Consider the following 22,240-nt stretch of genomic DNA (forward strand, 5'->3'; position numbering starts at 1 on the left):
TTTAATAATCCTATTTTAATTAAATTTCAATTAAATTCATAAAAAAATAAATTTTAAAGTATGTTAATTTTAAAAGTTTTATTTTTATTTGAATAATTTAATTTGTTTTATCTAACAATTTTGTGTAGATTAAAAATTAACAATAAATTAAAATTTTATTTAATTTATTTCAATTTTATAAATACAAAATCACAAATTTATTATTTTTAATTTATAATTAAAAACTAAATATTTAGTTTTTTATATCAAATATTTATGTGTTGATTAAAAATAAAATATAGATTAAAGCGCTATTGCAAATTATTTAATATTAGAATTTAAAATAATAATAATTTTGAATCAATTATTAATAGGTAATATCATAAGAATATTAATATTTTAAAATTAATCTAACAATACTTTATATTAAATTCTCTTAAAATTATTTTCATAAGCTTAATAAAGAATAAAACTTATTTAATAAAATAATTTTTAATTATTTAAAATTAGTACATCTGTTTAAATATATAGAAAATAAAATTTTTTAACATGATATTACCATTTAAAATAATTTTAAATAAATTAAATAAATAATTTTTATTTGATTGAAAATAAAATTTATCTATAAATTCTTAATTTTTTTACACCAACAAATTAAATAATCAAATTTTCTTTTAAATATATCAAATTTAATAAACTGATTAAATATTTTTGCTTAAATAAAATAGTTTGAAATAAGCAACCTAAGATTATGAATTGACTAAATTTCTATCCTTAAAAATCAACATTAATAAAAAAATTTAATTAAATTACTAATGCTATAATATATTAGGATTAGATTGGTATAGGTAAGATTTTACAAAAATTATTTTAATCTTTTTAAAATTTAAATTTAATTTATTTTTCTGAAAGTTAGAAGCAATTAGGAAGTAAAGTTACTAATTTAATTAATAATGTGCAATTTTATCAAATAAATACAATTCATTTTGAATGCTTGTTAAAAATTGGATCAATCAAAAAGATTTACTTAAATTTTTAAAGAGGATGAAAAACATAAATTCACTGGTTTTTAATACAAAAAATAAAGAAAGAAAAAAATTGACATTAAATTTTTGATAGAAAACTTTTATAGAGTTTTTTAGATATTTAATATATAAAATTTCAATACTAATATTATTTAATAACTATGTAGAATTATTTTTATAGAACTCATTTATTTTTTTTCTAACAATTCATAATTTAATACTCGAATGAACAATTTAATAGTTTAATCTGAATTTTTAATTTATGGTTAAGATTAAAATAATTGCACTATGAAAAGAATTTACTTTAGCTATCAATTATTTATTTATTTTAAATTAAAAGTTATTCAAAATATCATCTTAACAATTAATTAAAAATTAATTGATAAATATCATAAAAAGATTATAAATTAATTAATTAAGTAATTCAATTTTTCAAGCTAAGATTAAAGAGATTGATGATGATTATAAGTCCACATAACTCTTCTTACTAATTCAACAGCAACATTAATACTCCTTCTAACGCTTAAAGCATGTTGAATTCTCAAGGGAGTTAAGGATAAATTAAATAAAAAAATAAATTAATGTTAGCCATTCGACCATAAAATGAGTATTAAGTTTATTAAAATCAAGATTCTAACACACCATTAAAGGATATTATATTTGCGCCATAAGTAAAAAAATAAAAAATCAACTTTAGCCAAGCATCTTTAAACAAAACATCTAGTTAAGGATTTTTGAACAAATCGAATGCTAACCAAGGATAAAGTTTAATGGCTACTGATCAAGGAGAAAATAATAATAATTTTCATTTTAATCATCAGCTGTAGAAAAAAAATAGTTGTGTTGGATTGGCCTTGCCATCAAAAACTATTTATGGCAATGATAAAATACAATCTCCTACTCAACCATTAACAGCGAAAGCAGGAGAATAAAAACAAAATAACTTTTATTTCCCTTCAAAAAATAGTAAAATAAATAAGAGAACCATTTATAAATTCAATGAGAAGATTTTAGATTCTTAAAAAAAACCTTTTCAAAGTAATGGAATAGTTTTGACGACAGAAAACTCTCCAAAACAAAAGTTAACTATTCCATCCTCTTAAATTGGTACTTCAAGGCTTTCGGTAGATGCTAATTTTGAAAAGAAATAAGTAACATTAAGTAACTTTAATAGGCTAACTTCTTTTATCCAAAAAGAATAAGTAAACAAACTTAATGAGAACTCTGATTCTAACAATAATAGCAAGCTTTCTCCAAATGGCCATCAATAAAAAGTGCAACCAAATAACAACAGTAGCCAGCCTTCTTAATCACTACTATTAGTAGAATATAGAAAATTGCAGCTGGCAAATTATAAACTCCAGTAAAAAGTTTAACAACTTGAGAAGCAATGTATGGAATAAGAAGAAAAATTATTAGAAAAGGATTAGATGCTTGCTATTTATGAAAGCAAATCTTAAAATGGTTCTATTTTATAGCTTAATTCATTTGTTTCTACAAGTAAAGCTTTTCAATTCAAGTAGTAATTAAATAAAATGCCATCTCTTATAGCTACGAATAGTAACACTGTATAAAATACGTAAGTTGACACAAATGTATCTAACAACAATTCCTTTAATAATGATAAGAAAAACTGTAATTCATCAAATGCTTAAATGTCTTTATCTTTAAGCAAATCTCCACATTCTCCATAACGCAGTATTTTGCACTTATCAACAATAGCAAATGCAAAAAGTTTGTAGAATCATTCATAATCTATAAATGAACTGATTTCTCCAAAACCTTAAAAGAATAAAACAAAATTGCTCAGTATTAACTTACACAATTCAGATGCAAAGGATTTACCAAAAGACCAATTTAATTAATTTTAATATTCTTAATAGCCACACTTTAGTGAATTATATTCGGATAAATTAGAAAGTAATTTTATTATCCATGAATCATTGCTTCATTAAATATCTCCCATAAAAGAAAAACAATAATGTGGGTTTACATTTTAAAATGGTTAAGAAGAAGAAGAAAAAAATACAAGAAAATAATAACTAGATGACTAGCAATTAAATATCTAAAAAGGATTAGATGATCTTCTTTCAAGATTAAAAAAAGTTTTAGCTTCTAAAAAGGCAAAAAAGTGAATTTTACTTTTCTTGCTAATATCAGCTAAGATTTTATTTTGATTACTAAAAAAGCAAATTGTTTGAATAAAATCAATATATAAATAATTTTTATTTAATTATCATAATTTGAATGAAAAACCTGAAATTAATATTTATTAAAAGAAAAATCTAAAGTAAAAATAATAATTTATATCTCAAGCCAAAAAAAAAACAAAACATATATTTATATGTAATATTTCAAATTAATACTTAACACCTAGAATAAAGTTTAGAGTAAATTTAAATAATATTTATTGTATTAGCTTTTAATGCATGTACTTATTACTCTATCTTTCTTTTCAGATTCATAAATAAATATCCTTTATTTTTTATTAATTTACTTACCTTATATTTCTAAATTTACATTAAAGTAATAATCATAATAAATATTGATGCTCCAAATTAAAATTTCTGAAAATAAAAAATCAATTCATTTCTCAAAAGATTTATTAAGAATTCCAGGGAAGAATTTCAAATAAAAAAAATAAATATTTGAGCTGAAAACAAAAAATTAATTTATACATAATTAATTGAATATTTTTAAGATATTTAAAAAATAAATTAAATTTTTATTTATCTATCTATCTAACTATCAATTAATTGTTCATTCATAATTTCTCAATTAAATCAAGTTATAAAAATATATCGTATATTGAAATTTAAGAAATTTATTCAGTAATTCCTTTTTTTTGCATCAAAAAAATCAGGGAGTGAGACATTCCAACTAATTAGTTTTAATATATTACTTATTGGTCTTCATCAATATCAAAGTAGCAAATTTTATTAGATTAATTTTGTTTTGTATTAATAATTTTATTATTACCAAACTCATATTAATTAAATTCAAATCTGCACTCTTTTTAGCAATTAGTAATTTATTTAGTAATTAGACCATATTCTGCTATGTACAAACCCTCTGATGAAATAAATTCAAATATAACTTTTTAAAAACATTGATTTAAACAAAGAATTCGATTTATAATTATTGGATATTCAAAATTGTCAAAAATAATTTCTGCTTTAAATTGAGATTGTTAAGTGTCATATATTAAGTAACAGGAATCATATGATGTTTACTTTTCATTAGTATTCATGAATATAATTAGTTAAAACTAGTCTATCTCCCGAATATCTATAACTTAATTATGATATTTTTTAGAGGAGAGATTTTAAGATATATATGATTTATTGTCTTGTTTTTTTAAGTACCTTTGAAAATAATTTAAACTAGTTTAATCATTTTCTTATAAAATCTATTCACTTTCTTCAAGTTTTATTTTGTAGATCATCTCAACATCAAGGCATAACAATTTTATTGGCTCATCTAATATGCATTCTTAAACAAAATAAATCTATTCTTAGCTACTTAAGTAGCAACCAAGAAATAGACCTCTATCAAATTTATCACGATATCCAATAATACTTTCCCTTATTACAAGTTGGCCCTTTTGATTATATACAGATATCTAAGAAAAGCTATAATTTTAGAATCTACTTTGCAAGATAGATATAAAGTTTTAGTTCAATAGGATTATTTATATACTAGAATGAAGGAGAGCCTTTCTTTCTAATATATACTTTTGGTGATCTTGTTTACTACATAGCTCTTATGTATTTTGGACATTAAAAGAATTAGATAACTGGAATTGTATAGTCTTTAAAATCTTTTTTTCTAGCAAATTTACTTCATGTAGATAATTATCATCGAATATAAAAACACTATATGGTTAGGAAGAATATTCAATCAAATATATTTCATTTTTATATTTATTATTTTTTATTTATTAAATATTTAATTTTAAAATTTCTAAGATATTTCCTTCTGCAAGAATAACTTCATTTGAAGTAGAATCTCCAATCTTCACAATTTAATAATCTGATTTATGAAAAACAACAATCAAACACTTCTCACTAAGATTATTCTCGAAAATTATAACTTTTTATATTTTATATTAGTATTCTTTGCTATTACAAATATTTTATTTCGAAACATCGTAAATAGGAATCTTAGAAAATCTTTTAGCATTCATTTATATGTTACCTATTAATAACAATAAATCTATACTTGAAAGTAATATCTTTCAATAAAATTAGTAGTATTTCGTTAAATAAGATTAAATGACAATTTTTATTAGATGTTATTGCCTAAATTAATTATATTTTTTATAGCATAAATTAATATCATAGTAAATTTAAGTTATTTCAAAGTCAATTTTTCTTTTAAATTTGAATTAACCTTAAAAATTATGTAAATATAAATATGAACAAATCAATTTAAATTTATTATAAAAGTAGAATAATCCAATTTTTATTTTAATATGAAATTTCATTTTAGAATCTAAGCTAGTTATTTTTAAAGATTTTTAGATGAATGAATTAAAGATTAATATAAAATTTTTTTAGATGATTTTTGGAATACTTATTATAAAAGATTTTTTATGTAAGTTTTGGAAAAATATCCTTATTTGAAATACAAAAAATATAAAAACATTACAAATAAAAGCTATTATATCTTGAATTATAAGAATTATTAAATTAAATGAACGTTCTAGTAAAGCTTAAAATGAAATATACATGATAGATGTTGAACCAATTTAATTTCAAAAATTAGATAAATAGTCAAAAATCTAATGAATAGAAATATTTTTGCAATTTTTGATAAACTTGCTTATTTACATTCTGATGCTAATATTTGGCTTAAAAACAAAAATTTTGTAATTAATTTGATTGATAAATATTTAATATTTTGCAAAAAATTGATATTGTTTCTCCTTAGTTTTTTTGCAATTATTATAAATTAAAGCTTAATGTCATTTTATTTCTTAGAAGAAAGCAAACAAAATTCTTTTGAAAAATATGCCTCACCTGAAAGTGTTGTTCTATAAGTAAGATAAGATGATCTAAAATAAGATTCTGAAGGAGAATAATTGGAAAAGAGATGCGCCTTTGACCTTAGTTTAGATTTATTAGAATGTGAAGACAATACTTTAACTCTCGAAGAAATTTTAGATAAGATTGTCGAAAATTTAGAGAAAAAGAAGAAAAAATTAAAAAATAAAATGATTTAAATTGATGAATATCAATATTTTAATCATAATTTTAACTTAGCATTTTAGAATGAAGATGTTTGTTAGTAAAATTTAAATGAAGAAATAAATAAAAGCTCTTTGGTTCATAGAATAAGAGACTCAGTTGAACTTAAGAAAAATAAACAATAAAAGTATAATATCGAATAAGTAGATGAATTGACAGAAAACAGCAAATTAAATACAACACAGTAATCTTTTTTTGAGTCAAGATTCCACGATTTTCAATTACCTATGAAAAGAGGGTATTTATTGAAAAAAAGCCCTACTTTATTTTAAGGATTTTAGGTAATTATTAATTAATTATTCTGTATGTACACTAATTTAATAAATACAAGTCTTCTTAGTATTTTACAAACATAAATATATTCATTGACTCATTATTATTTGATTAAAAGTAAGATTTTATTATATAATTTTAAATTTAGAAAAGATACTGCACTTTGGATAATTTCTATTTCAACTACTACTTGCCAGAGAACAAATCAAGCATATTTGGTTCTATAAATTTTTAAATTATTGATACTTATATTTAAGAGATAAGAGATCCTTAGACTTAGTAATTGACAGAATTCAAGTAATTAGTATTTTCCAAAAATTTTAAATATTTATTATCATAAAAATAAATTATCAGAATAGTGCCTATAAGATCAGGCAAGGTTTTTCACTTTAAAAGTTGTGATAATAATTCTTAAACCCTTGAAGAGTGGATTTTTGCCATAAAATAGCACTTAGAGTAAGCTTAATATTATCATTATAGATATAAGACATGCTATTTAGATAAATAGTTTTGGAAAGTAATTATTTTAAATTTATTTTTTTACATTACATATATTTTATATATTATAGTAAACATTAATATCAGAGCATCAATTCAAACAAATATGTGATACTGGAGATATACTTTTGTTTAAAAATAATAGCATTGGTTCAGCTATATAAAGAACTTTGACCACAAGCTAATATGGTAATAAATTTTAAAATAAAACTCATTCTTTTAAAAAGTATTTAATACTATTAGATCATGTTGGAATGATTCTCAAATATAAATGTGGAAAAATAGTACTTTTTGAATCTAATTTAAAAAATGGAGTAAACCTCACTCCTTGGGAATAAATATCTGCTAGCGATTGGTCTAATTAATTTGAAAAGTATTAATTTTCACTCTGAAATAAAATTTATTAATTCAATTTTATTTTATTTTATTTTAAACATCAAGGATTGCATATAGAAAACTCAACTACAAAAAGACCTAGAAGCAGATATAAGGTTTTTTTAACTTTATGAAAATAACTTTAGGTAAATAGTTTGACATTAGTACAAAACAAGTGCTTAAAAGCGCAGGAGATCGCATTTGCAGAATACAATCTATCTCAACTTAAGAATCGAAATCAAGAATTTTAAATGAAAATAACATAGAGCTGCAAGACTTATGTAACAAAAAAGAGTCATATTTTTGTTCTGAATTAATTGCTTCATGCTACTAATATAATAGCTTATTACCTTTGAACGCTTTAAGTGACCAATATTGGCCTGGTACCTAATTTTATATCACTTTATTTATAATATTTTTTTATAATTTTACAAAATATAGTTGATTTTTCTGAAAAGAAGAAATTAAATTTCTTATAAAATGCCAGTCTCTCATGCGAATATTAAATTATTCAACCAATTTAGACATCTTAAATATTTTGAATTATATAAAAAAACTACTAAGTAAAAAAAATTCAATCTCATCCAATCTTATTCTTATTTAAAATTATACTTAAAAATATTTTTTTCTCAATTTAAGCTTAATTTCTTCTATAAAATTTTTATAAAATATGAGTTTATTTATATTACTTGTTTATTTATGCACATTATTAAATTCTCCAAATCCATTTTTATAAAAAAAAAGCTGAAAATAATTTTTGTTTTTATTGTTGTTCAAAAATAATAAATCAAGCATTTAAATTTAAAAAGAAAAATAAATTGAATAAATTTTAAATTTTGTAAATAAATCTTTTATTTCAACAAAAAAATAATTTATTTATTTGTATTTAGCAACGATTAAAGTCAATATTATATTTGATGAATTATATTTTTTTTTATATTGTTCAATATTCATAGTCAATTTCATCTAACTTTTACTTAATCCATCCAGAAATCAACTCAGATTTTAATGTAGAACCACCAATTACAAATGCATGCAAAAATCCTTTTTCATCTAATTTAGCATTTAAATGAGGCATATCAATTCTTATGTCTTTATAGTACTGTATTGGGCACCATGCATCATCTATTCCATAATAGAGCATCATCTTTTAAGAAAACTTATCAAGCAACTTTGCCTATCTTTCATTGAGCATTTAATATTCTGTTTTTGTCATATATAGCATAGAGTAAAAGTTGCTGTAAGTAGCATAGGTTGCAAATATTTCTGCCATATCTGAAACATCTTCTTTGATGTTGCCTAGCTCAGATTCTAAGTAAATTTTTGAAATTACTCTCTTAAGTGACATTGGTAAATAAGAAAAAAAGCCAACAGCAAAGCTAGAGAGATAGATGTAAGGAAAATAGGGTAATTTAGCTTTATGAATACCATTTGGAGTTTCCTTTATTCTTTCAATCACAGGATAAAGTTTATAGCTATATACTATTTTTTCTGATGGGATTCTGTCAAGCATGTTTAGAACAATGTATGAACCTATTGAATGAGATATCAAAATAAATTTGCTTTTAGGATATTTCTTAAATAGATAGTTCATAAACTCTACTTTCTAATCAATTTAATCAGTCAATGAAAAATCATTATGGATAGGTTTATTTTAGTAATTAAACTATCCTAAATGTCCTATTCCATATATATCGAATTTATTTTCTAATTATTTTGACAGTTCATGCAAGAATCTATCGTAAAATCTGATATATCCTGGATTTCCTGAAAACATAACTATTTTTACATCTTCTTCTTAGTTATTTTCAGACACCTCTGAGTTACTAATTTGCTATTTACTATCACTTGTTTATCTATTTTACTTTTCAATCTTTAATATTTCGGTCTTACCCTTGTTTAAATCGATTAGGGAGTACTTGCATTTTAGTCTATATATAGGCTTTTTATAATTTTTCAAAAAAATACTACTTAAAAGTTGAGCCATTATGAAAATGGGTAATGTGCAATAAGCAAAGATTTTTGCAAATAATTTAACAAAATACATGAGCTAACTATTCTATTATTTTTAATTAAATTCCAAAAACACTTTTTAATTTATGATAATTTTTATCAATTTAATATTTATAGATAAATGTAAATATCTAATTAATTATTATATATTTTTTTAATTAATATTCTTATATTATATGGTTACTGCTTATAAGTCTTTGGATAAAAATTTTAATAGTATTTATAATTTCTTTTATTACAATTAAAATTTAAAAGAGCAATCTCTAGTTTAGATTCCAAAGAAACTTCTTAGATATTTAGATAGAAAATATTGTTTTAATACAAATAGACTAATTCAATTAAAATATAATTAAAAGATGGAGTTTTAAATGCTTAAAATTTTTATTATTTTTAAAGCAGATTATTTTAATAAAAAATCCTATTTACTAAACATTTATCTAGATATTATCTTTTTTTACCATTAAAGAAATTTAATAATAATAAAAAAAATAAATTAAAGATTTATTTTTTAATATTTTTTCATCTTCATTTTAGCTTAGGTTAATTATTTTCTTCAGGTTAGAGTATTTAAAGCTCCACATTACTTAAAACATCGCAAGATAATATTTCATATTGAGCTTCATCTTAACTTTTCTTGTCTTAATCATTTTAATCTGTCTAAATCTCATCTAGTTGCTAGAATGTAATGACCTAAAATTCCTATTAATTATTTTAGCTTATTTATTTCAATTCAAAATTAATTGGAGAGACAATTTTTGATTCTTGTAAATTGTTTTCTATTTTTTAATCTATTTAGTCTATTGGCTTTACAGTTTCTAATTCTTATTATTGATCTATAATTTTACATAACATTAAATTAATTCAAAATTTAAATTAAAATTGATAAAAGTAAAATGTTAAATTTACCTTTTTTAATTAATTTTAATTAATTTTTTTAAGAAATATTTGGAGATTGGTCTTGGTTTTTCATGCTGTTTAAATCTAACTGTGATATGTTATTATCGAAGTATTTCAAAGTATTAATTGGTGATTAAATAATAAATTCAGAACCGATAGTTTTATGCTCTTATATTTCTGTAGCTTAATTTACATCTTACAGCTTTTGAGAAAAAAAATTACTTTATAATGTGTTACCTCTATCCAAAATATTTTATCCTTTTGATTTTTCACTAATGTTATTGTTTTTTACAAATTTAGATTAACTAATTGACTTGTTTCTTATTAAGTTTTGTTCTTAAATGATGGAACACTCCGATTTTTACTTATCTCTTTATTGGGTTTGATTTTAAAAGCTTTCATTAGATTATTCTAATATTTAGTTTTGTTCTATTATAAGTGCTTAGTTGCTGTAAAATTGCATTGGAGAAAGACCTAATTTGTCATAACCTGATATTTCCATTAATTCTTACTGCTTATCATTTTAGTTAGCATCATAATATGCATTTTACAAAATTTAAATATTATCTAAATTCTTTTTGTTTTCTTAAAAATCTCCTGATGATGGCTATGTATTTTCGTTTAATTCTACGTTTTAGCCATTTTCTAAAGCTTAGCAATTACTATTAAACTGTTGTAATAATGTTTAGAAATAATTTTTAAATTTATAAACTATTTACATTAAACTATTAGTGATTTGAAGACTAGGTTGAGTCTGACTATTTTTTTGTGTATTAATTTAAGTTTTCTAAAGAAAATATTTATTGTTGATCTATTTAAACCTAAATATCATTTATTTCAACTATATCTTCTGTTTGCTCTTTTTCATTTTCTTATCTATTTTTTAATGAATTAATTTGGAGGTATTAATAATTATTATTAGGAGTATCTTCTTGTATATTGTTGTCTTCTTTTATAGAGTCCTAACACTATAATACTCCTAAATTATATTCTATTTCACCAACACCTTCTACTTTATGAAGATTTTTAACTATTATTAAACTCTTTTTTGATGTTTCAAGTTGAGATACTGAAATTTTATTCAAGCCTATCAGTTTACTATTATCATGAGGCATAAAACTCTCATGTTAATCTTGAAATTATATCTGTGAAGACTAAAGCCTATTTTAAAAGGATTTTGCAGCCTAATCTTAATTAATGATGCTAATTTGGTTAGGTACATTCAACAATATCTAAGAAATTGATTTATCTATTATTGTAATTTGATTTAATTAAATAAAAAAAATATTTTAAAAATAATACTTTATGGTTGCTAGATACTTGTATTTAAGTTGTTTAGCTTCGCTTTCTCTTATTAAATTTAATTAGATTTAGATAATTTCTATTATGAACTTGATGTAATACCAAAAATTTATTCTCTTACTTAGCCTGATATCTTTTTTTCCTTAAGCTAAACGATGTGAAATTTAATCATTTTCCAATGTAAGAATTTTTTAAATGATGATTCTTTGTTTAAAGTTATATATTTGCTTAATTAGGGGAAATAAAGTATCAATTTTTTTTTAACAAATTCTATGTAACTTTTATAAGAAATTTCTATTTTAGTTTTTATTACTTCTTTAATCAAATAGAGCTAATAAATATTGTGAATTCCTAATAAAATTATGTAAAATATGACTTGTTAAACGTAAGGAGGATCGTTATAAAGGAATATATTCATGATTATCAATACTATTATAGTAAGCATAGAAGCAGTATCTAAATCTTAAAAATAGTGCATTTAAAATGGCCTCAACTTTTTCAAAAGTACTAAATACAGAATGCAGATAATTAGTGCAAAAATGAGCTTATTTGCTTTTATTAAAAAGAATGTTATAAAAATAATTTTAGATATTTAATTACTATATGGATCTCCATAAAAGCTGTAGATACAAACAATTAAGACTTTCATATAACTTCTAACAAATTCCCAATAATAATGTTTTCTTTTATAATCTTGGTATAAGAATCCAAATCTCATTCTTACATGTGAGTGGTCCAATTAATCTTAATATTTTATCATCTTCTTCAAAATGTAAACGGGAATCATAAATGCCCATAATAAAAAGCCTGGAAAGCATATTAAGAAAATATATTTAATATGTTCTCCTGTGTAGCATTCATATGATACATCAGCTTGAATATATAATTTTTAATCTATTTTTCTGCATGACATTACTGACAAAAGATTAGAAATCATGTTTGGCTACAAGTATAAAAATAGAAATACCAAACCACTTTGTAAATAAGACTTTTAAAAGGTAAAAAAAAAATGTTATTAAAATTAAATTTTAAAATTAAATATATTTAAATCAAATTCAATTTTGTTTAATTACAGTCTATAATTTGACATATTTTAGTAAGACTAATGAAATATAGATCAAATATACTCCCGTAAGATAAATAACCGGAATAGATAATGACCATATAGTTCTTTGAAATATTATTGGAACACCTCCTTGTACTGATCTAGCAAACCAACAGTCAAGTGTATACATCATATTTTAAATAGGCGAACCTTTAAAAAAAATTTTAAATACAACAAAGCAAATGAAAAAAAGTATTTATTTTTACCTACAAAATTAGGAAGAAAAGTAATAAAAGAAGGAAGTTAAACTTTAGCTGTATTCACAATTTAAGAAATTTAGATGTAGTTAATTAAAGATTTAATATTCATATTTGTTGTATCTGAAAAAGATGATTTGCTAACTGGACATATTTACATCATTCTTAAATAATATCCTAAAACAATAAGCCTGCTAATATCTAAAGCAATCTTCAAGCTGAATCCTATGTAAACTATCATTCCAAATATTAGAATCAAACTTGGTATAATATATTTTGCACTTTAAACTTCACTACAACTTAAACAATTAAAGCTACCATCTGTTGCGTACTTTTCACCCCAAATTGTTCCTTTTATGTCACACACTTCACATAAAGGGCCTATATGACCCTCTTTACAATATCCTTTATCGCTATTTCCATTACAATTTGATGGCATGTTAGTACAATATATTATGTTGCTACTTGAATTCGAAACTTTCCAATATCCATCATTTATAGTCATTTATCTTCCATAGCAATAGCTAGCTTGACTAGGACATTTCATACAATTTTATGTACTATATTATTCTAAAATCAAATTTAATTTCAATCGATCAATCATTAAAGTAATTTACCTTGCGTAGGCTAAATAAGAGAATATGTTCCTTCTGTACAAACTTAACAGTAATATAAGGAACCACTTTTTCTAAAAACTTCTCCTGGTATACAGTCCCTGAATTTAAGTAAAAGCTGCAAATAAAAGGGCCCTTTATGTATGAATAAAAATAAATTAATAAAATAAAGGAAAAATAATTTTTGAAAAACAAAAATATATTAGCTCTAACCTTAATCTATTTATCGATATTCTGGAGAACTTAGGGCAGGCCTTTAAATAGCAGGACTTTAAATGTACAGCTAATTTTAAGATTTCGGGTTGGCTATCACTTACAAGCCTGAAATAGAAAACATCTTAGTAGTAGAGTTATAAAAATTATAATCGGAGTATTATTATCCGAATAGTTTGATCTAATTACTAAATACTTATGATTAAATATAATAGCTAATTATTTCACTTTAAATGGACTTCGGATATCCATTACTTTTGTATAAAACTGTATCAAAATATAAAGGATTATTTTCTTCATCTAATAATTAAAACTAAAATTCAAGAAATCCTCCACTCACAAAAGAATTTATATAGACTTAACTTATGATGTGGATTGTCGAATTAACTATTTCATTTAAATTTTCTTCTATCTATCTTTTATTCTTATCAAAAGCAGCTATTTTTTTTAAGTTTGATCCAATATTATTACTATGTATTACTGCTTTATTAAATTGGATTACATTTTAGTCATTATATTGTTGGCTTTTTGATTTGAGATAAATAAAATATCTATATACAAAAATGGGTTGTATTATTAAGTATCTTACGCCTCCACCTATTATTGCTTTATTTTATTGAATTTAGCAACCTTTCATTTGTATATTACTGTTTAATATGTACAAACTCCCACCACTTTCTAAAGCTTAATTAAATTAAAATATTGATTATTATATTAGTAGTAAACATAAATTCAAATTAGAATTTGATGATACACATGCAGCACTACTCTAGCTAATTCCACAATTTTTAAAAGCTAAAGCTCCACCACTTTAGGCAATATTATTTTGAAAATTAGAACTCAAAATAGAAATTTGTTAAACAGAGTCAAAATAAACAGCTGCTCCAAAACAAGTAGGACAACTAACAAAATTAATTGTTAAATTTTGAGCAATAACTTAGTAACCTTTTAAATAAATCAAGCTCATTTAAGTGAGACTATTAATATTTGAACATTAAGAGTTTGTAATACTAAAAATACTCTTATCAATATAAATAGATTTACTTCCAGACTAATACAAAGGTTACCAATTTATGAATTAACATTATGAAGAATCATGGAAATATACTTGATCAAAAGATATATTTTAAACTCCTAATAGCTTAAAAATATAATTAATATTTGCCTAGCTTTGCACACTTGAAATTTAAGATATTAATATCTTAACTTACTAGGAATTATTTATTGAAATCAAACTATTAAAAGTATTTTATGATTATTATAATTACCTAGCATTATTAAGTTATTATACTTTATTAATATTAGAAATATAGAGCCCTTGAATGAATAAGTTAAAAATTTAGTTGAAATTAAATATTTATGAATCTAATGAGATTTTAGAATTAGAATAGTTTATATTTTTAATAAATAATTATTAAATATTCTAAAAATAAAAGAATTGAGATGATTCTATATCTACTCCAGAAATATTTATATTCTCTAAGATTACAGATTAAAGTTAAATGAATTAAAACTAACAGTTTTTAATATTAGAGATAAAGTTTATATCCTTCATGACTATAATTTGAGTTTATGGTGAAAAATTAATTTAGCCACTCATTTATGATAAATCAAAGTCATATCCTTAAATTTAAAGCTATTAGATTTTATTTTAATTGAAAAAATTTTGAGTTAATTACAAAACTCTCTTATCTGTACCACCATTTAAGTAAACTACACTAGAGCTTAAAGTTTAGAAAATTTGATCGTAATAAAAATTATTTTTTGCATCAACCTAAATTATTTGTTTATTAATTTAATTTATAAATATATTTAAGATTATAAAAGAATTTACATTAATTAATGTGCGTGCTATACCAAAATTAAACATTTAGCTTGACTGTAAGATACCTGTCATTTGGTTACTTAACTATATTTGGTAGTTGTTTTAAGGGATATTAAAGTAACAGTTTTACTAAGTTAGAGAACTCTGTTATCCCTATTAAATATTTATCACAAATTAGTAATTAAAACTTATTCCACTGCTTATCCCTATAAGATTTATATTTAACAAATTCCCATTTTAAGTCAGGCTCTAATTTATTAAACGATAATTTAATAAATTAAGCTTTAATAAAACTTATTAAAATCCTGATTAAATATTAGCATTTACAATCTATAAAGAATCTAGTGAATTCATTATAAAAATATTTTGAATTCCTGTACTATATGCTTGAATAAAGCTTGTTAAAATATTGTTATCTCTAAAAATTGCAACTAAATTTACAGAAGTAGAAGTGAGTTAATATAAACCATAGTAATATGGAGTTTGTATAATAAGGCACTATCCAAAATAGCAAGTTAAAATTTGTATTTATGTTGTCATTACACTTGAAGGGACTATTAAAGAAGGTAACTTAGTGAAAACAAAGGTATTTGAAAAGCTATAAACATTGACTATAGGAACCGATGTATTTAATCTTAAAACAAATATTCTATTAGCACTTTAATCAATAACCAAGTCTTAAGCTCCTGATAATGTAAATAAATATTATTAATTTGTTGCATACGAGATACCTTAACTATAACTATTATATAGAATAATATTTCCATTATTCAAAATATGATAAATTAATTTTCTTATAGGATCAATTCTAATAAATTATATATTTTAAACTGATACAGTTTCTATTAATTAACAATTTGTATATGAAAACCTGATTACTTTATTAAGTAACACTAAAAATATCTCAAAGAAGGCTTCTTGAGTAACTATAGAAACAGGATAAGAAGTTAAGAGGTATTTTTACCCTACTTAGCTGAGGTCATCAAGTTTTAAGCATATGAAGTTTAAGCTATAATCAACAACCATTAAGTGTGTTTAAGTGTATTTGTAAAAGTTTGCACTAAGACTAATTTATTTAATTTTATTCATATTGTTATCATACTTAATTATGTATAAATTAGTTATAACATAAAAATATTATCCAAGAACCAATGAATTTTTGACATTATCAATTTCTTCCACTTCTTGAAAGCCATTGTTACTATTTAAATTTTGCACCCAAGCAGTACTATCATTATCTATGTAATATAAAGCATTAGTCTGCTAATTATAAAACTAATCTTAAATTTTTGGTTCAGTCAAATCTCTCATGTTATTTAATTGATTCACAGATGGATCGATGTCATAAACTCTAAAATTAGTAATGATTAAAATTAAAAAAATGTTATTAAATTTTTATTACCTTAGATTTGCAGAATCCAGAAATACAAATTTACTATTTTTACTCAAAACTATTCCTTATCTAACATAAGAAGGGTTCCATGAATATTGTACAGTGATATACTAAGTATATCTGAATGTTCTAACATCTATAAGATAAGTGTATACCCTTAAAGATTTAAAAACAATAAGCTGATAACTGTCTTCGTCAAGGTAAGCCTTAGCAATGTTACCATCTTCAATACCCTAAGCATTAACGATATCAGTTATTTTTTAACCAGTACTAAGCCTATAAACACTTAAGCGATAACTTAAAACGCCTTTTGTCCAATCACTGTAAAGATAAATATGATCCATTTTTTCAAAAACTATAAATTACATAATTAAAGGATTTTAACAAATTATTCTAGTTAATTCTTTCAATGTTACTCTATCCATTACTACTATCAATTATGTATCAACAGTGTACGTTTTACTATTAACAAACCTAATTTCTGTAATAATAGCATGGTTTTGATATAAATTAAATTAGTCTATAAATTTTTGGTCATCAATAAACCGAATGTAAGAAGTAGTACTATCTGGCTATAAGACCAAATAAATATATCTATTATTTTAATAATTCATATCAATCCAAAAGTTTATTAGTTTATCTTTAGTGTTTTAGTATAGCATGACTTCAAATGTTAGATAGTTAAAAGAATAAAACTTATTAATTGTATTCAATGAAAATACTCTATTATTATTGATGTCATGTGCAAATTAAATTACTTAGAATATACCATCGAGGTTCTATTAATTAAAATAGATGTTATCTTGATAATGGAAATCAAATTTTTTAAGCACTATCCCAGAACTATAAATCCAGATAAGAAAATTTAAATCATTAGAAAAGCTAATCATTCTGTCATTTTTTAAGTCAACATAAACCATAACAACAGAATCCTAGTGCCCATTTTTAAAAACATAACTTGTTAAACTAGTTAAATTCCATTTTACTATATTAATTGTAGTATCGTTTGAATATGTAACAAGCTGTCTAGTTTAATCGTCAAACCAACCTCCATTAGGTAGTATTGTATGAGCACTTGGTATTGTAGTTTTAGACCAATCTATTGTATTAAATAAGCTAACACCCTTTAAATAAATATATTTTAGTTTTTTGTTTTAAGAGGATTAAAATAAATATAAAGTAGTTAGTTACCATTTTAAAAGCTATAATTTAGTTATTCACTGATGAATATTTCATGTCTACATAAGTATAAGGGTCCTATAAACCAGCTAAAAATTATTAGAAGTATCCTGTTTTGATAGAACCATCTTAAAATCCTACATAAATTTTACTATTAATAATATCAACATTGAATGTTGATATTTTTTCAGTAAACGTAAGCAATAGCTTAACTTTCAATTAAGTATCAAATCCTAAAAGCTTTATTTTTAAAATAAGTTTTAAAAATTTTTAAAAATAAAAGTAAATTTACTTGATTTTGTATTTATTAATTGATGGTATTTTAATAGAAGAAGTGAAGCTCCGGATTGGCAAATGATGCAACTTGCTAAGAAAAGACTGAAGCAAATCCTAAACTTGAATAATAAGAGTAAAGAGTTCCACCATTATGAGTATAGTATGATAGTAAAAAATTTTAGCTAAAAATATATATATTTTTGTAATAACCTGGAGTTAAAGATATATAAACTGGATTTTAAACCTATAATGGATAATTTTTAAATTTTGATGAAGCAAAAAGCATATACAAATAGCTATTAGAAGTTCCTATTGCCATTATTTAATATTAAGAAAAATACTTTATGAATAAAACAGAACCTGAAATAGGAGTACTGTAACTCACTATAGAGCAATCAGGATGAGGACAAACAAATAAGATTGAAAGAATACTATCATAATAAATAACTTAAGTTATACCATCAATAATTTCTAAAACAGCATATAGAGCATTATTACTTTTAGTAATAGAGGTTTTATCCTTCACATTATAAACTTACCACATTTTCGTATTACAAAAAATTAGAAACTACTATTAGAAAAACTAATAGTTTTAAATTTATATTCCTAAACTGCTTACGATCCTATCTCTAATGGAAACACTAAAAAGCTAATAATCCCAAAGAATTAATTGGTTATCATTGTATTGTGTGATAAAAATTGTGCTTGTCAGCAAATCCATTTTCACTAATTGCTTATTGCAATTTGATGATTAAAATTAAGGGCAATCAGGATGGTACTAATAAATGACCAGTCTAAACTCACCTTGCTATAAGTTTATTTGATCCCATATCCTAAAACTTCCATCATTAGAGTATGTAATTATTCTATTATATAAATTATCAAATAAAATACCATTAACTCTGTCACTGTGGCCTCTCCTATATTATTACAATTTTCTTTTGGTTTCTTTTTTTTATATTGAGTATTATTATACATTTATTTAAGAAATACTTAAAATGTTTAAATTGCTGTTAGCAATTAAAAGGTCATTATTATTATTCATAGTTATTGCATTTATAGTACTACTTTATAAAGATTTTTTAGTAAATTAACTTGATATCATATTTATATCAGCTGAGTCTTTTGTTTATTAAAGATTATATCCGTGCATAGATAAAGCACCACTTTAAGAAATTACAAAAACTAAACCATTATTTTCATATAAATAAGCAATATCACTAGAAGCGCTCTATAAGAAATAAATACTATTATCATCATAAGTAAGTAAATTCATTTCAGTATTGCTATTTGTGAAGATTATATTGTACTTAAAACGAGGGTCAACAGTGAAAATAACATTGCTAATAAAATTATGAGTAGTTTAAGTATTTAAGCATTTATTATTATTTGCGTTACACAAAAATAGAGTACCTGAGTTTTGAATCACTACAGCCATTAAATTTTATTATTCTAAGCAATACATAGCAGAAATTTATTATTAAAATTTGAATATCTATGAAGAAAATTTAACATTCTGAATATCCCATTACGCTATAAACAGTTCACTAGCAAAACTATAAGCAAAATTATTCATAATACATATTTACTATATTGCTTAAGAATGAACCAAGGGGAAAATTTTATAATCAATTGCAAATTATTACTGTGAAGCTTTTAAGTCAAGCTCCTTTAGGTCTATATATCCAAACTGTTAATTCAAATTATCATTTTTTAGTACTACTAGATAGTTTTAATTGATAAAATTTATAGTATTGCTTATTATTATATTACTTGGTAAATTTAATAAATATATATTTTGAGTAGTAATTAAATTCCATTTAGCTATCTCATTTTATGAATAAGAGTATAAGTATTCTATTTAATTTATATTTTGACTACCTACTGATTGCTACTACTAAATAGGTAAATAGAGCATATCGATTATCTAACTTTTATGAGAATCAATTGTGCCAACTAGATTGTAGTTTTAATTGTCTAGTAAAATGATTGGAGCTGTTGATTATTTCTGTATTTAACCTTGCAAGACAACAAACATGCTTGAGATAACTATTTTCTAAACTACATCAAAATATTCTTACCCAAATTCTTATTTACTAGGGCACTAAGTTATTTTGGTACATACCTTTTAATTTTGATCATTTAAATATTACTGTGGACATATTGTAACACATTGATTCGTACTAGGATCAAACAATTAACCATTATTGCATACAAGAGGAACGCATAAACTACTAGTCTAATCTAATATAAATCCATTTACGCAAGATGAACAAATTTGTTTACTTTAATCGCATATACTACAATTTTAACCGCAATCTCCTAAAGCTTTTAAAATGATTAATCCTATAATTGTTAAAAAAAGTTTTCCTAATTTCAAAACTGTTAACATTTTTTAATCTTTTTGGCTTACTATTTAATATAATAAATTTACTGTATACAAAAAAAATTTGATAAAAATAACTTTGTTCAATTCGAATTTATTTAGTACACATGAATTTATTTAATTGATTAGTATAGGCTTGATTACTAACTAACTTAGTCATCAATTTAATAAAAATTAAAAAAATAAATAAATTCAAACTTGCTTCATTTTAATTCATACAATTACTATTAAAACAATTGCAATCTAAAAATATGTTTTGAAAACAATTATTTTAAAAATCTCTTTATATTCGATTATTTCTTTATCTCAATTACAAATTATCTAAAAAATTTATTAAATCTAACTTAAGGTTTAAAAAAATTTGGAAAAACTAAATTTCCTAATTTAATTAAGATTAACTTTACTAATGTGTAAGAAATTGATAACAAATTAAATTTAGAAGAAATCCACATTAGGAGGAATATTTTGGAAGTAAATAATTGTTACTAAATAAATGATTAAAATATTAAGATTCAACCCAAAATTATAGCAAGTTTTTCAATTTACATTTTTTTTTAAGCAACTAACTTTATTTTACATTTAAAAACCAAATTAGATTATAAAACAAATAAGATATAAATTTAGTTTGAATTTAGCAACTATTTTGTAAAAATATTAAAAATTAAAAATATATTTAGCATTTCATAAGTAAATAAGAAAATAAAAATGAGTGAATAAAAATAACATATAATTCTTTTAAGGAAAAAAAACATCTCATCACCCTCTGAAGACCTGATTTAACTAATAAGCGATTGAATTATGTTATTTTTACAGCAATAAATAAATAAATTTTCCTCATTTATATAAAAATCAGCATTTGTTACATACTAATCTTAGTCAACACATATTCAAAAAAATCTTAATTGAAATATTATTATTCAACAGTCAATATTAACTAATATTCAAGCAAAATTACCTTAACTTTAAACATACTTCATTTATATAAGGTTAGATAAACATTAATATGGAAGTAGAAATAACGATTTCAAATCGACAAAATAGTTTAAAAATTTAATTCATTTGAATATTTAATGTAAATAATTGGCATAATTTTATAAATTAAGAGAAATATTTAAATGCATTAAAACTTATTACTTTTTTAGTTAAGCATATTTAAAAAATTAATTTATAACCTCTGTTACAAATATTTCAAATTTCTTAAAACTAAATGTAAATAAATATTTGATTTGTTGTGTATTTTTTTATGATTTAAAAAAATACTTGTCAAATAGATTCACAATTTCGCTGTAACAAATTTGTTTAAATAACAAATATTACTTAGTATTTCTTTTATCTTACATGTAAAAAAACTTAATTATATAGTAAATGTGAGTTTTTATTTTAAAGAATCAAAAATACAAAATTTTCCTTAATATATCTCTACAACTTGAACGTAAATCAC

General features: G+C 22.3%; 5 protein-coding genes across 5 annotated transcripts; 2 read left to right on the forward strand and 3 right to left on the reverse strand. All coding sequences in view use genetic code 6, as the record gives it.

Annotated features, from left to right (window-relative positions):
* Positions 1-1,459: 1,459 nt before the first annotated feature.
* TTHERM_00755980 (hypothetical protein) lies at positions 1,460-3,139 on the forward strand (the record flags this gene model as incomplete). The annotated part of the gene is made up of 1 exon (XM_001031727.1): positions 1,460-3,139. One exon carries the CDS (start codon positions 1,460-1,462, stop codon positions 3,137-3,139), a length of 1,680 nt encoding a protein of 559 aa, XP_001031727.1.
* Positions 3,140-3,863: 724 nt separating this feature from the next.
* TTHERM_000755999 (hypothetical protein) lies at positions 3,864-4,244 on the reverse strand (the record flags this gene model as incomplete). Its single annotated transcript, XM_012800296.1, has 1 exon — positions 3,864-4,244. The coding sequence occupies one exon, from the start codon at positions 4,242-4,244 to the stop codon at positions 3,864-3,866; it is 381 nt and encodes a 126-aa protein (XP_012655750.1).
* Positions 4,245-5,967: 1,723 nt separating this feature from the next.
* TTHERM_00756000 (PH domain protein) lies at positions 5,968-7,941 on the forward strand (the record flags this gene model as incomplete). The annotated part of the gene is made up of 7 exons (XM_001031729.3): positions 5,968-6,534; positions 6,675-6,823; positions 6,881-7,043; positions 7,096-7,213; positions 7,268-7,397; positions 7,466-7,782; positions 7,841-7,941. 7 exons carry the CDS (start codon positions 5,968-5,970, stop codon positions 7,939-7,941), a joined length of 1,545 nt encoding a protein of 514 aa, XP_001031729.2.
* Positions 7,942-8,342: 401 nt separating this feature from the next.
* Positions 8,343-9,386, reverse strand: TTHERM_00756010 (UPF0554 C2orf43-like protein; the record flags this gene model as incomplete). Its single annotated transcript, XM_001031730.1, has 1 exon — positions 8,343-9,386. One exon carries the CDS (start codon positions 9,384-9,386, stop codon positions 8,343-8,345), a length of 1,044 nt encoding a protein of 347 aa, XP_001031730.1.
* A 551-nt stretch (positions 9,387-9,937) lies between these two features.
* Positions 9,938-20,805, reverse strand: TTHERM_00756020 (WD domain, G-beta repeat protein; the record flags this gene model as incomplete). The annotated part of the gene is made up of 13 exons (XM_001031731.2): positions 9,938-10,245; positions 10,319-10,979; positions 11,029-11,558; positions 11,612-12,163; positions 12,212-12,599; positions 12,685-12,866; positions 12,923-13,483; positions 13,531-13,662; positions 13,741-15,514; positions 15,575-16,916; positions 16,968-18,082; positions 18,150-18,377; positions 18,430-20,805. The coding sequence occupies 13 exons, from the start codon at positions 20,803-20,805 to the stop codon at positions 9,938-9,940; spliced, it is 10,149 nt and encodes a 3,382-aa protein (XP_001031731.2).
* Between the last annotated feature and the right edge of the window lie 1,435 nt (positions 20,806-22,240).

This window comes from Tetrahymena thermophila, assembly GCF_000189635.1.
Source record: "Tetrahymena thermophila SB210 genomic scaffold scf_8254367, whole genome shotgun sequence".
Classification (NCBI taxonomy): Eukaryota; Ciliophora; class Oligohymenophorea; order Hymenostomatida; family Tetrahymenidae; genus Tetrahymena; species Tetrahymena thermophila.